Source organism: Thunnus albacares, chromosome 4 (genome assembly GCF_914725855.1).
Source record: "Thunnus albacares chromosome 4, fThuAlb1.1, whole genome shotgun sequence".
NCBI lineage: Eukaryota > Metazoa > Chordata > Actinopteri > Scombriformes > Scombridae > Thunnus > Thunnus albacares.
In genome coordinates this window covers 33,114,840-33,132,929 of record NC_058109.1, presented here as the reverse complement: position 1 = coordinate 33,132,929, position 18,090 = coordinate 33,114,840, and the positions used below count along the sequence as shown (strand labels likewise).

Genomic DNA, 18,090 nt, shown 5'->3' with positions numbered 1-18,090 from the left:
TGTTATCAGTTGACTCCTTTTTGATCCAATTCATGAGAAGTGTCCCAAGAGGGCTTTAATCACACCGCATATTTCATCCGGAGAGCAAGACCGTTATCAGTTCACTAATAATGATAAGAAGATTAATGGTAAACAGTGCATGCAAACTGTTGCATTAACAAAACGGGCTGAGACAGTACAACGTTTTTTTAAGGAAACTGGGACACGATTGTCAGTAAAGATTGCTGCTGTAACACCTTAATATTCAAATAGGTCTACATCTAGGTTCACCTGATGCCAACTGCTAGCAATGCTGCTACAGCTCAGTGTCTCTGTGGCTCATTACTGGCTCAGGTTCCCTCCTCTCGTTTCCTGTCATCTCCCTACTATCAACTCTCTAATAAAGGCATAAAATGCCAAAAATGTACTGGACCAAGCAATAGTTCCAGCAAGCAATAGTTCCAGAGTTACATTTGCTCCTGAATGTCACTGTAACAATCTGTTTAATGCATAATTGTAAGGGAGCAATAATGTAGGGTGTTTTGGTGGCTGCAGCACCCCAGGTTCAGTTCCAGCTGGGGGCCTTTGTCACGTGTCACATCCATATCTCTCTTCCTGTATACTCTTACACTTTCAACTGCCAAATAAAGGCAAAATGCCAATAAAAATCTTTAAAAAGAACAGTTTATTTGAACTGAATGGTTTCACTGCATTATAGGTAGTCATTGATAAGTCATCTCAGCCTAAAAGAATAGTTCTGGTTTATTACAGCATGGGTCGTATTTTCATAGTTTTGGCCACAGTATTTTATGTAGACTGGATACTAACACTAAACTCCTCCCACTGAGAGGTCCGTTTTGATCTTAAGAGACTTAAAGATTTAAACCTGCCAGAGAAGATCATCCGTTTCCCACTAACTTAAACATTATAGTCTTTATGCTGGCCCAAATGAAGTTCTGGTGTTGATATGGGCACTGTCAGGACATCCTCAGAAAAGTGGACTCAGCAGTGATGACGTCCATCCACATACAATGATTTCACATTATGTGAATTTATGTAATCAAAGTCCAAATTTCCTGTTACGGTCTTTTAGACATCAACCACCAACATCATCTACACAGGAAGATCAGCCAGGAACAGATGAGCTTCTTTGATGATGATGATGTCTGGGTTTAGAGGAAAAGGATTTGATAAATTACAAAATGATTCACAATTATTTTCTTTAGCAGCAAAGATTACTCAAGACATTTCTGAGGTTGGAAATGATCGATGATTGAAGTGTCCTGATTTGTATCTGTTGATGTTGTCAGACAATAGTGGATGAACAACTCGTCTTGAAGAGAGTAGCAGATGTGCTGATCAACCTCTACGCTATGACAGCTGTCCTGTCCAGAGCCAGCCGCTCCATCAGCATCGGCCTCAGGAATCACGACCACGAGGTATGTGTATATACATCCTGTACCACAGACACACACACACACACACACCAAAGCTTTGACCGAGACCTACAAATTGGGCCAAGCAGAATCGAGAAGAAAGCATGATCTGATTGTAATCTTTTAACCATTATGGACCTGTTTATTAAATAACATGTAAAGTGAACATTATTCCAAAGAGGTTCCAAAGAAGGAGAGTAGAGGAGTGTGTCCTTACTCGTATGTTTGAAGGCAGTAAGCCTCGTTTACAGCTGGGATTAACTTGCATCTTGAATCTAGGTCTCAGTTTTTCATAATTAAATCAGTTTTACAGTCTTATACACATCATTCCTATAGTTATATGACAAATCAAGGACGGCATTTAGGCTCATTTAGTCTTTTTTGAGCATCATTTATTGGTGCTCCAATGTGTTAAAGTATAGTAAAGACACATTTTGAATTCAGTCATTAGAATTTTTCAAGCTCACTTAGAAATGAAAAGCTGTTTGGTTAATGTTTGAATTGTTAGTACAGCTTATGTGCAGTAGCCCAGCTCACACCAAAACTAATATTTCAACTCTAGTGGCCAAACCACCAAGTGTGCAGTGAGAGGATGGATGTGGTTATATTTAATTTAAATGAATGAATACTTTATTTGGGCCATACATCATAAGGAACAGAACTTAGCAATCTGTGTGGGTATGCAACTGACAAAACATCATCATACATGTTTACACCGATCCATTTCACACAATAAAAGTCAGGCCAAATTTTGCCCATTTGCCACTATTTACCATCCCCCTACCATACTCCAATACACTGTCAGTCCATATTATAATCTGAAGCTCCTGATGTGTGTTTTGTGGTCGGATCTATAAAAGTACGTGAATATCTTACTGTATATATGCTCTGGAGATGTATTACAGTCACACTTTGGTGTTAATAGTATAGCCATACACAGCAGCTCAATTTAATTACAGTGTAATTATCCAGAAGAGAGGTCAGATCTTGTTTAAGATGAGTGTATATTTATCAGGCTAAATAGAACACACATTCTTATCTAATTAGATTTGGCTGCTTTCTTTCAGTGCAGGAAGTCTCCTGCAAGCAATTAAAGCAGCAGCATGTCACAACATGTTGTCACCTCTAATTATGTTTGCTTTTTTTGTTTTTTGCGGCAGCCATGTTTCTTATCTGCGTGTGCTTTGACCTGTTACCAACATAATAAGCAGCTACTTAAATGATCTAATATTTTCCAGTTATTGTATGCCATTTGTTCTCCACTTTTAATCACTGTGGTACATTTGCAGATGTGTTTTCAGTGTTCATAACCCTCACTCCTCCGTATTCGCTAAACAGTTCTTATCGGAGCAGATTTAGGTGGACAAGGACACAGGGTTGGCGGAGCGGTAAACACTAACTATTGGATGGTCCTGTGTGTAATCAGAAACAGTGATGTAGAGCAAAACAAATACTCCACAGAGAGACATTAAAGAAGGCAGTGAATGCTTTGTATTATCCTCTTTTGCAACACTCTGCTGTGTTTCACATGGGAAGCCCTGTGCTCCTCCCGGTCTCTCCACTGTAGCTTCAGGCCTAAAATGTCAGAAAACATGCAGTGGCCACCTTTGCATTTTATTTGAAGCACACACACACAGACTGTAGAGATCCTGCTAACAGTCCTGCGAAGATAGTCGCTGATTTCAAACTGCGCCCGAGGTTCAGACTGAGTTCTAATTATTTCAAAGCAAATGTGTCTTCAATCATCAAGCTTTCATCCAGTTTAGTTCCACTGTGATCTTTTCGACTTGTTTCTCCATGTTTGCTTGTCTACCATCTGAATTATTTCCATGATGAGAGAAAGTGCTAATCTGACATATTATTGTAAAACAATACATATGGGTAAGTTCTAACAGTGTCTGTGATGTTTCCAGTTGTGTTGTTTGCAGATGAAAGTAGAGCCAACAAATGGATGTAATTGTCACACTTCACATTTGATTACGTTGTGATGTTTTGTACTTTCAGCTGCTGCCTGTATCGTTTTTTTAGTTTTCATTTCTCTCGGCTGTGATTTACAGTCGGATTCTCGTTAGAAAGGTTTTGATGAATGTTCATTTTTCTAGGTGCTGCTCGCAAACACCTTCTGCAGCGAAGCTTACTTCAAGAACAATTACTTGATGACTCAGTTGCAAAAGCGTAAGTACAACACAAAACGGTAATTGAGAACAGCCCCATGCCTTTTTTTTTTTTTAACTGCATCTCAGTACAAAAGACTTGCATGTGTTGCGGAATTTCCCCGCTGAACCCCACATACCAACACTCAAACCCCCCGCTGCTTTTGATTTTCACACTGTGCGCATTTTTTAAATTACCTACATGTAATCCAGCATTACCCTGTGACATGATCCAGACAGATGAGAATGTTGCGTTTTGCATTTAATGAATGAAAGCGGCTCGTTTGTAATTCAAATTTCAATCCGTTCCAGACTCTCCTGAGAACAACGATGCCAACATCAAGAAAATCGCCAGGGAGGTCTTGGAGAACAGAGCTTACATCTGCTCTCACCCTCTAGAAAGAACATACTGAGCTACTCCCATCCGACCATAATATTATGACTCCTATATTCTGATTGGACAATATGGGTGGGTCCAATTCACAGTGATTTGTATCGGTATCAATTTTGTTTGAAAGCAGTACATCTTTAACATTATTTGTACATTTGGTTGATAATAATGATAATAATAATTTGATTAATTTACATTAGTTAGTTTATTTTATCAGACATGGCTTCAAAGATAGAGATTATTGGATGGTGAAGCATTATATGAAGTTCTATCCAAAGTGCTCCTTATCTTCAGGGCTGTAATGAAATATTGCACAACTACTCATGTGTTAAAGATGCTAGTTTTATTGCTTGTGAGGCTATTTGGTATACAAGGGGCAGTCTTTGTGGGGTTTGGCTTCTACAATATTCCTGAATGGCTGGACAGCTGATGACGGTGTTTTCATATCGGGTGCACACTCCTGAAAAGTGAAGATACTCTTTTCCTCATCTGTCAGAGGCAAGGCCGTCCGCTTATACAGGAATGAACGCTGCTTGCAGAATCCCCTGTAAGAAGCAATGGAACACATCATGTTAACACAAACATTCAGTGTTAGTTTTTCTCTAATTTCTCCTGAGGTCTTTCTTTTAAATAAAGGTTTTATTTGAACCAACATGTAGTGGTGCTTGTTGTACAGAGACGTGTGTCTGGGGATGGCATTGTCTTTGCTGCTGAGGCTGCAGTCCATACAGGGGCCTGGAGCCAGAGCCACGCTCTCCTTTTCTTCTGCTTTGTCCTTACCCAGGTTCATCACAGACAGCTGAGGCAAAGGCTGCAACACAAAACACTGCTGTTGTTTCACCCAGATTTTGCAGTAAAATGCTACCAGAAACATGACAAACTCAAAAAACAAGCACTGTACAGTACAGCAAGCACAGTAAAAAAAATATGTCCAATATTCACTCTCCTTTTAGCTCTATTTTGGTCTCCACCAAACTCCTGAGAAAAATGTTTTTACTATGTTCACCAGAGAGTCATCTTTGTCAGCTAGTCCACTTTTTATGCTGTTTGGTGCTGAGCAGGTGGTGTACAGGTGGTTTATTAGAGCTTTTTCACTTAAAAGTGCTGCCTGTTATGGCTGGAAACAAGGTAAATAAGTGTGAACTTAAGTTGCAGGCTGTAAAACCAAAATAATGAGCTTAAAGATGCTTCAAGGCTCCATAACTACATGGTTAGGGGAAGATTCACTATGTGCAACTCCTTTTACCTTACATGTAGTCATTTGATCCATTGCATTTGTATTGGTCAGTGCAGCTTTGAGATCTTCACAAATTCTTGTTTATGAACAACAGTGATGGTCAGATTGACTTTCTTGGGGGTCCTGAAGCAAAAATGAGCTGCTGGGCCCCTATTACCCCCCCCATCCATCCCCTTCTCTGCATAGTCTACCATTTGTCTGTGCCAAAATATTGATAAAACACAAATTTAAGTCCTTAAAAAAACATTTCTTCTCAGCTTCTTGCTATAAGTAAGAAGTGTGTTCAAGTATTATGAACACACCACTGTCACATTAGAGATTTCTGTAGTTTTTTTCCTTTTTTTTCTGATTTGAAATGGGTGCGGCTCATTTGAAAAAAGTTGACGTCACACACTTCCACGCGCCAGTCAAGATTTAGCAACACTTGACTCAGAACCTGATGACAGTTTGTTGGGTCAAATCAAATCAAATCTGAACCAAATCTCAAACTACACCCACACCCAATAGCTCAAGTTTTGAAATCGTGTTTTTAGGGGCTTTAATTTAGGAATATGCACCATGTAGGTAAAAAAATTTTTGAAACTTAATTCAGACACACAGACCATCAAGACAGAGCCTCAAGATCAGTTAATAAAGCAAGAACCACTTTAAAGCTTTCCTGTCAGTTGATTGGACTTTTTCATGTCCAGGACCTCTAAACTGACACAAATTAGACCACAGACCCTCATTTGATAAGACTTTGTCTCAGGATCCCTCATCTGATAAGATTTTTGCTTTTAGATGCTTTATTACAGAACATGTGTGAAACCCATGACCAGAATAGTCACACATTCTGTCACTGTGTTACTTAAGGATGGAATTATGGTGAAAACGAATGACTCCCCTTTTTGCTGGGGACCTCCTGGAACCCCCTGAAGGACCCCTGGGGGTCCCCCGACCCACTTTGAGAATTATTACTTAGGCACATATTACCAAACTCATTTTCAATCAAAGCACCACAAACTAGTTGACACTCAATAATCCTGAAGCTGCTGGAGGTCCCTGGAGTTCAGGAGTTGGTAATCCAGCCAGTATTATTTGGTCTGAACTATTAATATTAAACAATTACAGTATAATGACAGCAATATAGGATAATCTGCAGATTTCTAGAAATCAGTCAACATTAGGACAAAAACTTCATCAGAAAATGTGCCACTGTCCAAATATTCCTCAAATTTTTGTACAAAAGTTAATTTTGACAACTGAACATACCCTCAGCATCATGCCTGGTTTCCTCAGTGAATACTTCTGGGGCTCATCTTTCAGCATATTCTGAATCTTTCCTGAGTTTCCTCTCATGTGACACTTGAACTCGGGGACTGAACCGTTGCCTTGTGGCTTGGTGTTGCTGCTGCCAGGAAGCATCTTCTTCAGCCAGCGACTGTACTGAGCTCTGGCAGCATGGAGCTGCTCTTGCTGCAGAGGGTCCCCTGAGGATGGAGATCACACCCACTTAAGACTGTGGATTAAGTGCTCAGTACAGTCACTGTTTTACTGTTCATATAACGGATAAACTGAGCGCACAAGAGATGTTTATACTTCACAGGAGGGTTGGACATTTACAATAACAGATATTAACTATTTTTTTATTCAATGCTAATACCATTGAGGTTCCTCCCACACCAAATTTATTCTCCAGTGTGGTGTGGGAGTGTGTTACTCAGCAGCCAAGATTGATACTGGCCCAAATATCCGCCATCTGGAGCTTCAATCAAAACATATCAATATTGGCCCTCCATACTGAAAAAAACACTTACAGTCCAGACAGTTATAGGAAAAAATCCACTTTTGGATAGAGTGCATTGCTCATGCTAGTTACAGCCTAATCTTTCCTATTCATCACACACTGTTTCTTCCCATGTTGATGTTCATTTTTATCAAGTTATTTCCATACTGAAAATGAAATGCCCACACAGCTTGTGTAGCAAGAAACCAACAGAGGCAGACAAATGTTTAACATGACTTGGTATGGCTGAATCCAAACTTACAAATTTTAAACTTAAATGGTTTTACTTAGCCAAATAGGCAGCAGTTAAATATATTGACCTACCCGATATTTACATAGCAGCAAGTCACCTCATTTGGAGAGAATTATGTGAATGCAGACTATGTAGAGAGTTGATATTTGCCATCTAGGGTGTGGCCTTGACAAGCTCTGTACAGCAGGAATTGGGGAGTGATGATATCAACTTCAAACTTTTTCCCCAATAGACTTTTTTTTTAAGAGGGGTGGTGGTCAGCAAACTGCCTGATTTTAAATATCTTCACTGAAGAAAACATGTAAAACTAAACTCATAAAATTCAACAAGTTTCGTGTAACCAGACGTGTGTCCCTAGTCAAACTCCTTGGCTTAACCCCCCATCTTCTCCTACACATTGTCTCTCTTGCTCATCTTCTCCCTTTCAACTTCTAACTGATGCATTAGCAATTTACTTTTAGGGGTTTCAAACTAGTTCCCAATTTTACTGGACTTTTATTTGCAAGATCATGGTGCTTAACAGAAACGCACTGGATTTTGTTAGCTGGACAGATCACAAACCTATTGAGAACCTTTGTACAATAGCAAAAGAGTTCTATGAAACTGAGGTCTGAAAAGAAAATCAAACATTGAAAATATAATAAAGATGTTGCACTCTGTTGTGAATGTTTAAAACAAGTTTTGAGTGCTGTGTTGTGGTTTTTGTTAGACTAACAGGCTCCATTTGCTGCTGTTTATTTCTGTTCGACAACCTGCTGGGATGTATCCATTGTATCTGAATCACTACAAGTAACTCTTATGTCTAAGGTCAAAAAAGAAGAGCTTTAAGACTTCAACCTAAGTAGAAATGGGTCACTTACCACTTATTCTTAGATAATTTTGGTTTTTCCACCACTGTGGGATAAAACAAATATGGAAAAACCATATTGAAGCCATGAACCACAGCTTGTTATGTGGCTTGCAGTAAGTGACACCTTGTGGTTGCATGACATTCTAGTAAATTGAGGCAGCTGTTGGTGGAGAAATTTCTATCTCCCCTATGATTGATTTGTCCTTGTTTGCCTGCTGAACTGAATAACAGTAAAAAATGGTGAGTCTACAAAGAAGGCCTCACTCTTTGATTCTGATGGACTGACACCAAATCCTGGCATACAGCTGATTTCTTAGAATGCTACAAAGAAAATATCTCAATGTGACATCTGGTTGTTAACATTCGGCCAGTTACTCATGGGAAAAGTGGACCTATACTGTACATGAAATGTGTAACACTGCAAGAAGTTAAAAGTGTTGTATATTAATGCAACCTAATAAAGTCCATACCAGCCAGGTGAATGGTGACAGGAGGTGTGTTGAAGAAAGGGGGAGGTTTACTGTAGAGCTGAAAGTCCTCATAGCGCTGGCTCCAGGCCAGTATGTCCCGTGAAAGTGTGGGTTTCAACGTGTTGGCATGTAGGATGTTCTCTCTCCATGGCTGGAAGCATAGCAAACAGTAGTATTATCAGCTTAACCCTCTACTGTTACAAACACATGCTATCATTGGATACCTCTGGAGAATAACCAGATGCTCCCAATGTTGCTTTTGCTGTCGTGGAGACAATAAATTATTATATGGCCAAGACAACTGAAACCAACAGCAAGGTTAATGTTATTAGTCATGTCACATTATATGCTACTCTATATGTTATCTAAACATAGTAGGTTATAGTAAAGGAGACCGAGTAAGAAAACAGCCATAAAAACTTTATCCCTGTGCTAAGATTCACAGGAATGCCAATAAACAGAACATTCCTGTTTGGGAACTTTGATGAAACCCCACACTGCAGGAGGATGAAGAATGACATCACCTTCCTAAGCTCTTCCACCCGGGCCTCATCTGGGTGTCTGGGGTGCACTTTGGACTTGTCATTGCTCATGCTTGTGAACCAAATAGTAGAGGGAGTGTTGGAGTCATTTTTAGAAGTCACATATCTCGGTTCCAGTGTAGCACTGAGATACTGCTGACTGTAGGTGAACCTCCGCCCTGGAAACTGAGGAGATGGACAGAGCAGCATTTATGTTCACTTATCTTCTCTATTAGCTTAAAGGATTAGGCTGGTGATATTATATATTTTTTTATCATCAACAAATCCTATGAAAAGACCAAAACCAACAATGAAGTGATGCTACTAACAAATCTTGCCTGTATAGCCAAAGCCTAAATTTATCTTTTTCCTAATTATTGTCCAAAAACTATTAAAGCACGTCAATGAGCCACACTCTTGAACTGGGTGACATGTTGCTTCATTACCATGAACACAGTCAATGGAGTTTATTTTGAGTTAATCCCACATACACCACCCTGCTGCTGTAAATACTCACTAAAGCACCAAATATGTATTAATCCATGGCTGAAAACAAATGTGCTATTTCTTCCTGATTGAGTAATGTTTACTGAAAACTACAATACCCAGATGTTTAAGGAAATTGCTGAGACTTTTTTAAAGATGAAGCTATGTATTTGTGAGTGGTTTTTTTTTTAGATTTATATATTGTAGTAAGAATGGGCTTGGTGCTGAGTGTCACAGAAAGACTGAAGGAGATCAGAAAGTATTGGAGACACTGACACATTGTTGGACTTTTCATGGGATTTGACAATAAGAAAAATATTTTTAAAACACTAGTCTTACTCTTCAACTTTATATTTGTGCTGATCAAACCTGAATGCAGGTTTAGATTTTTAGATGCATTTGTCCTTATCTTCCAGACAGCCATTGGTTTACATTCATTTCTGTATGGTCCAAACATCTATTATTGCGCTCTTGAATTTGAGTTGTTTTATCCATCACTATAAAAATGCAATAATTTTGTAAGTTACATTATCATTATGTGGTAGTGCAGTTTCAGTGCAGATTGATTTGAACTTAACTGTGTTACCTCAAAAAGATTATGTAACTCAAAAATGACAAAAATGATGCTACTTGATGAGTTTCATATCGTAAGGAAATGAACAGAAACCAATGGAAGGTGGAAAATTTAATTTGAATTTCTAAAACCCAGTACCATAATATTTAAATAACAGCAAAATAGTTAGCTGTAATGTACTGTAAACTACAAGTAAATAGTAGTATTTGTGATAAAATATGCCAAGCATTGGTATGGTTTTTTAAAGACAATTGCAGACAATTTACCAGATTTGTATGTATTTGGGATACCAAAGGAAACCTTTAGCGACTTCACACACAAACAGGTACGTCTTTTTATGTCTGAGGTGCCACCATGAGCCACCAAGCTACGCTGATACATTAAAATGCACCATATATTTATATATATATATGTAAAACATAGCACTGTACATTATATCCCACGCTCGTCAAACCTTGGCCATCACTTTGCAGAGCAGTTCCTTGGCTTGCTCATTTGAGTTGAAGGTCTGGATGCTGTAGATGTGTGCTGGACTGCCTGCAGCCTGGTCCATCCTTAATACAGCAGCCTCTGGCTTCTGCAACTGCTCACTGTCTTCTTGCACCTTTTTAATATTTTCCTGAAATATAATGAAATGCATGACTGGCTCTGTTAATAAATCAGATTGCACAGAGCAATTTAGATCCTACAGACCTGGATGAAATCCTTGCGCAGTTTGAGCGGCCTCTGCTGGATGTTGTGTTTCCATTTAATGTACTTGTTGTTGTATGTGTCGAGGGGTGCGTGTCTTTTCATGCGAACAGGCAAAGAGGACGCATCCATCTCAGTTTTTGCTTTAGTATTTTGTTCCCACTGCTCAGAATATGTGCCATATTCCTTGCTCATGCTGAGAATCATGTCAGCTGAGGGGAAGAGGTTGTACTGCACCACATCTTTGAGTTGCCTTACTTGACAAAGCTGGCTTAACCTGCAAATACAAAACATCCTTTTAAGAATATAATAGGTAGTTACAATGGTGAAGTCTATTATGTCATTCATTGCACACTTCATGTCAACAGGTAGCTCTAGCTTAACTACACATCATTTACACTTTTGATCGTATCTCACAATCTTCATTGTAACTTTTGAACAAACTGGACAGCTGGGAAAATTCCCTCTACTGATAAAGACTGTGAGATGCAGTTGAAAGCTACAAAGAAAAAAAGAAACCCATTTTTTTCAAGAACGAACTTTTGCACTAAATGTTTACTTATCATTTGTGCTGACTATTTTGAAATGTGTGCTGCACATTAGAATGGATGTTCATTGTTGATGAAGATCATCAACTGTATGGTTGACCTTGGCAACAGTCTGTGTGACAAAATAATCTCAATCAAAGATTTGAGTTGAGATTATTTTGTCACACATCTGCTGTATTGTTTTAGATTTTAGTAGCCATTGGTTTACATTAGTTTCCACACAGTATGAGAATCAGTTAGCAAATTTTTGGAACTTACTTGAGTTGAATAATCCACTACATTGAACATGGAACATGGGCCAGGACATGGGCAAAAAAAAAATCTCAAAGTTTCTGGTGCAAACAGATTACTATCTGGTTTCCGTGCTCACGAGGAAGTATGTAGTGTGCATGGGATATCTGTTGGAGGACAGGACACAAGGAGACCAACCAGAGCATTTCGGTCTGCTATGTTTCTGTGTGGAAATAACAGTACAGGAATTAGTTGAGCTATATTTTAACCTTGGACTTCATTATAAGGACATTACAGCTATAGTATCTGCACCAGATAGTAATCCATGCACACCAGAAATTTTAAGATTTTTCTTGTTTGCTCATATCTCCTTTTTTGCCTATGTCCCCTTAGTGGCTCCATAGTTCACTGCTTACTTTTCATTTGTAAGAAGAAAAATAGTTTTTTTTGGATGATACTGCCTATCAAGCCAGTGGGTCCAGCCTAAGCAGGTACAATGTAGATATAAGGCCCAGTAAAGCCACCGAGTATCTGCTCTTTTCTTGGATAAGAGTAAGGTTCAAAGGCAGTTTTAAGGTACATTAGGCCAGAGCTAGAGAATGGTGTCACCTGTCAAGAGGGCTAAGTAGATTTATGACAGCACAGCCTGATACCCACAGCAGGGCCTAATGGTAGGTCAACACCATTTAATGCTCACCCAACTTTTGGGACATTTCTATGTATAGTCAGCTGCCATCGCTAATTGACTTTTGTCCCTTCTGTTAACTATATAATCATTTCACTTAACATGTAAATAAATAAAACAAATCTGCAGCTCCCCTCAGCTCTACAGTGCATTTTAGCATCTTTCAGCTCATGGTTTGCAACTTAAATGTTTGGTTCATTGCTGTCATCAGCTTTGTTTCCAGTCAGCAGCTGTTTTCAGTGAAGAAGCTCTTATAAATTCACTGTATGCTACTAGCCAGCACTAAATGGCAGAAAGACAAAGTTAATGACCAGCTGGTGAACATAGAGGAGCATTTAGCAGCTAAAGAGCCAGATATCTCCTTTGTGAGTTGGTGGACACTAAAATTGAGCTAAAAGGAGAGTAAATATCAGACTTACATCCACTAGATAACATCACATTTGCCAGAAACACTACACAAAATGAATGCAAATGTTGCTCCATGTCTGCAGGAATTTGTGGCCTTCATACTGTGATACGTCCATGTTGTTTTTACAGCTTGTCCCGCTGTCACCAAGTGGCCCAAAAATTCAGTTAATGCTACTTTAAACACAATAGCATGGTTTGTTGTGATGTACAGTATACATGATTTGTAGTAAATAGGGTAAAATATGCAAAATCACAGGTAGAGTCCTTAAAGGCCACTGTAGTACTATTATATTTGTACCTTGACAAAGCCTGGAAGCAGGAATGGGGGATCATTCCTCTTATGTAGACCAGAGGCATTCTCATGATGGTCTCTAGTGGCTCAGAAAGACAGATAGGACTCAGACCCACATCCAGTGAGTCATAGATGCGTTTGAAGAAACCCAGGTTTGAATTGTAGAGGACTATCACCTGCTCTTCCTCACTCCCACTTAGTCTGCAAAACATCACACAAACTGTAGGATTGTCAGTGGAATTTAAACACTCTATCCAAATAGACAGCACAGCTGAAAACTGTTAACATTAGCTGTAAGGGCAAGATAGTGTTCATGGACTTACTTCATAGGAACAGCCTCCCAAAGTCTCTTTACTGCTTTATGTTTCAGCCCTTCAAGAACAAAGATGTGAGTCCTCATATCTAGAACGTGAAATCCTGTAACAAAATCCAGATCCTTGCTCTCATCATGCTTGAAATTAATTATGTAATTTGTTAGGGCTCTCTCTATGGTTTCCAGTGAGCGCGAGCCCAGGTCAAAAGCTGCCGCATTGATTCGGAGGATCTCTGTCCTCAGCTTGGTCATCACAGGGAGGTTGTTGCATCCAAAGAGGTAGATGATCCGTCCAAACAGACCATCACAGGTGCCTGTTTCATTGAGTGGGCAAGCTATTTCAACATCGACTTTGAGTTGAGAATTGGCATCAAAGTAATGGCCTTGTGGCATGGGCTCTCTGCTAGCTCCTCTTTCTGTCATCTTCCTGCCCCAAGCACTTCTCTCCCTGTCCGACAGTGGAGGTGGAGGGCAGCATTTGATTGGCAGGCGCAGCTTCAGACTTCTCTTCCCAAGTAATAGCTCAGAGAGATTGAGGCACACAATACCATGAGAGTTAAGAACCATCATCTTCTCTTTGAATGGTGCTGCATTGCTCTGCGTGTCATCATCTGACCCAAACATTGCTTGAATTTTTGGTGTTTCTTCCAACTTTCTGTCACGATCATGAACCTCTATCTCCAGAGGTGGACCAGAGAAGAATTCTTGGAGTTCTCCAGGAGTCATCAAGCCAGTCAGGATCACATTCACATCTCTGAAGTAGATGTCAGTACCGTGCTTTTGATAGCTGGTTCTGTGCATATTCAAGTTATGGAACTTATACTGGCAATAAACAGGCACACATTTTTCCTGGGAAAGAGAAATTTTCAACTTTAGCCTTATCTCAAAGGTCACCGCTGAATGTAAAGCTTGTAAATCAAAGCTATTGTACTGAAATGTATTCATCTTTGTGAATATGTATCAAATGAGATGGACGTCACACCTCTAGGACATGGAAAGGGGTCGGGGTTGAAGGCATTGAAGTGGCTGACAAAATGGTGATGACCAGTGGATTGAGTACAGCCTTCAGTTGGTCAGATATTAACAGCCTGTCCAGAGAGATGTTACACATCACCTCAAATACACCAGCTGAACGGACTCGGAAGCAGTCATCCAGTGAGGCCTCACCTGGTGGATAGACACAAAAATAAGAGACTACATAGTTTAATTTCATCAGTGTCTGAAATTTAAAATGTATTGACATGACATTCATCATGCCCAGAAGATGAATTCTAATAACTTTGGTTATCCCCTAAATTTTGATTTAGCAAAATCCTCAAAATTTGTCTAATACTTTTTGACCAAATACTTGCAAACTAATGATATGCCAATCAGCCACAGCAAATGTAGAAAATGTACACATGCTAACACCCTAAAATAAGATGGTGAAAATGGTAATCATTGCATGTGAGCATGTTAACATTGCCATTGTGAGCATGTTAGCATGCTGATGTTAACATTTAAGCTCAAAGCACCACTGTGCCTAAGTACAGCCTGGCATAGCTATAATCTTATGATAAAACAAGTCATACCTAATAATTTCACTTGAACAGTAAGTGCATTAGTCCACATTTTTGCCATCATATGACCAGAATTCCTTTATATTTAGCCAGATGACTGACAGGCAGGAGCCAGAAAAAACACAGGCTATTTCTGCCACATATATAATGCTGTTAATTTTTTTCATCTTTGAGGGGGTTGCAAATAGGTTCTGCTTTGTTTTAAAGGGGAAATCCACCAATTTTACACATCAACATTTATTTACAGGCGTTGGGGAGTAATACTGCATATGTGAGAAAAGTAGTGAAAAGCCTTTTGTGTCTCCAGAGGGAGCTGTGTGAAATCTGATAAATTGCTTCAAGTGATGCCACTTGAGTCAGTGTTGGTTGGGTCTGAAGACTACAAGTTTGAAAATGAAAAAAAATCTGGAGGTGTGAAGTTAGAAAGAAGTGAGGTTACCAGACCTCCGTAGCTCCTCATCTCTACATCATAGCTTTAATGCTAAATCAGTAGGGTGCTCTTTAAAGTGGCCACAAGCCAAAAATGGTAGGAGCCACTGTTTTAGTGGCTGTTTGTGTAAATAAAAGTTTGACTCACCTGCCAACAAACGAATGGGACTGATTTCAACTGAAGCAGTGTCAATCTTTTGTATATCCTCGAGGTTGAAAGCATCAGTTGTGGGTTTTTGAAAACCTGTTTCGGTATAGGTAAGACATTATTTATAACAAGGGTTATGGAAAATATATTTATCATCATGGCTTACATGAATTTGTGTCAGTATGATGTTTGCTAAATATATAAACCAGCATTCATACTGTACATTAATCATTGCGGTGAAAGAACTTCAAGTTCTGTACAAAAGTGGCAATATTTTTTACTTTTTCTCACCTGTGTCTGGGTGCATCTCTGGATTGGAATTAAACATTATATCCTTTTTGTGCTTTTTAGATGTGTGTGACCTCTTCTCACATAAGATTCTAAGTCTGTTTACCGTAGACTTGACACCACCTTAGAGTGAAGATATCATTTTAATTATACAGTTTTTCCATGAAAAGACAGTTTAAACTGTATGTAAAAATTTATCAGTCATTTGGGGGCAAGTTGATATTGATGCTCACCACACATGTCTGTTGCATCTTCAGCATGTTCCTGTGGTGGCCTGAACACTTTGAGTCGTTCATAGCGAGCCTGGCTGGACAGTTTGTCTTTACTGTTCCATATCTGAAGCCTGATCTTATGAGAAAGTAGACTGATCACCATGTCCCTGTTGACTTTGACGTTGAAACTCTGGTTCCAACCAACCCATGTCTGGTCTCCCTCATGCCATGTTCTCAAAATCTGTTCCAAAATTTACACATTAATCTTTTGACATATTTTGCATTTACTATTTTACATTTTATTCAACAGCAGCAGGAGGTTTTTAACTGTGTTTGTTGCCAGAAATTATAATTGCTATGCTGACAATAATAATCCATGTACAGTGATGGGTTATTTTACTGTAACTCTAGACTATGTTGCTACTTTATTTTCGTTCATTCAGGATGTTCATGAATTGTTGATGAAGGGGAAACACACACACAGGCATCAGATGAGGGTTACCTTGATCTCATCTTCTTTGTACAGTTTTGCTACTGGCCCAAACATAACCAGGTCCACTTTGACCGTCTCTGTATCACCTGGCAACAACTTGTATTCGATATGATAGCAGCCCTGAGCTTTATGAGCTTTGACCAAGAGAGTAGATGAGTCCTTCTTCATTTTCTTGGCCTTTTCAGCAGCTTCCTGGACATCCGCCTCTTCTCCTAACAAGCGACATGTGTTTGTGAATGAGATCAAGGATGAAAGAAATCTGTAATCTCTGTTTCTTACGTTATAGTTTTGATTTGTAGTACAAGATTCATACACCAACTCATCCTACTGACTGTCAGAGTACTATTCAATAACCATGTGGAGCTTATATTGATATTTTATATATTCTGTGTGACAAACCTACCTCTTGGAACAGCTAGAGCAATGTGAACTGTCCATGTGACGTCATAGGAGCTGTCATCTGTGTTTGTTGTAATATCCTCAGTTGAACCTGACCTGTTTTCCAACCCATGCTCCGTGGATGACAAATCACTCTGAAGGACAAGGGCATCTTCCTGTCCTTTATCCTGTCCTGTATCCACTCCATCATCACACTGACCCGTCTCTGACATGTTGGCCATGAGGTCTGACTCCACTGTAATACTTTCCATGAAAATCACTGTAAGAAAAGACAGTTAGTCACAATTTAACCTTCCAAAACATGTAAATATTCAACATGTGTCAATTTCATTAATTTACAACTTAATTTGAGATATTTGACAATAATTATCAATTGAAGGTGTTATTAATGATTGATATTTAAATATTAAATATTTTCAGGTGCAAATTAATGATCATTTAAAGGGGTTTTTATTCAGTATTCGGGTCTTATGGGTTTAGATTTGGGGTAAAATAATGGATGAATTGACTGTAATGCAGTATATTAAGTGTTTTTAATGGGTCGTCTGTATGGAGTAAGGAGTGTTAAAGGAGTCAAACACCCTTAAAATTTACAAAATAACATTACAGGTACCCCTTAATTTGTATAGATACCCCAATATACAACAATGCATGAATTTATTTATTAATAGTGCCCTTAAATTCTATTAAAATATCTCAATTACATCATTACTAATTGATCGATTGAAGGAATTTTATGGGGAAAAAATCTCATAAAAAGGATTTAGTTTCATAGTTCAAAATGAGACTTTGACAGTCAGTTTTATGTTAAATCTTGCCAGCTATAAATAAGCTAACGTTAGCTCTACCTGGTGCTGTGCTTTGTCATTAACAAAATAGGCTAAGTGGGCTCATTCTGGAAGTGCAATAAAATAAGAGAAAACACTACAATTCCCCTCACAAGTAGCTTTCTTGTTTTAGTGCAAATATTAATAATCAAATAATAGGCTAATACTTTGCTTTTTTCCCTCTTTCTGTTGTACCCACCTCAGCTCCTGTTGGTCCGGATGTGAAGACTCTTCTGGAAGAATTCAGTTTGAAGCAAGTCGTGTCATTTAATCAAACACACCTCTCTACTTCTCGTCACTTCACCTGGACTAGTAGTTCCCAAGCTGTTAACTCGCTTTACTTACACGTATCAAATGTTAAGTGCAGTGGTAAAGTTGTCACATAAACTTCAACCTAACCACAACCTAATTTACTGAGTGTAACGCGTCGCCATGGCAACCAGTGTAGTGAAG

The 18,090-nt window shown here is 39.0% G+C and overlaps 2 protein-coding genes across 2 annotated transcripts in view; one reads left to right on the top strand and one right to left on the bottom strand.

The window, feature by feature from the left end:
* acad9 (acyl-CoA dehydrogenase family, member 9) overlaps window positions 1–4,611 on the top strand; it is a 14,686-nt gene extending 10,075 nt beyond the window's left edge. Inside the window, exons 16-18 of the mRNA XM_044349044.1 lie at window positions 1,290–1,418; window positions 3,518–3,590; window positions 3,881–4,611. Coding sequence (XP_044204979.1) covers window positions 1,290–1,418; window positions 3,518–3,590; window positions 3,881–3,981 — 303 coding nt within the window. The 3' untranslated portion in view covers window positions 3,982–4,611. The remainder of the gene's footprint in view (window positions 1–1,289; window positions 1,419–3,517; window positions 3,591–3,880) is intronic.
* On the bottom strand, window positions 4,281–18,090 carry cfap92 (cilia and flagella associated protein 92 (putative)). Its single transcript, XM_044349043.1, has 16 exons — window positions 17,837–18,090; window positions 16,815–17,069; window positions 16,421–16,623; window positions 15,940–16,159; window positions 15,710–15,829; window positions 15,419–15,514; window positions 14,265–14,449; window positions 13,293–14,131; window positions 12,976–13,170; window positions 10,809–11,082; window positions 10,570–10,734; window positions 9,059–9,241; window positions 8,535–8,685; window positions 6,448–6,665; window positions 4,613–4,770; window positions 4,281–4,504 (listed from the first exon to the last, which is right to left on the bottom strand). The coding sequence occupies exons 2-16, from the start codon at window positions 17,059–17,061 to the stop codon at window positions 4,318–4,320; spliced, it is 3,441 nt and encodes a 1,146-aa protein (XP_044204978.1). The 5' UTR covers window positions 17,062–17,069; window positions 17,837–18,090; the 3' UTR covers window positions 4,281–4,317.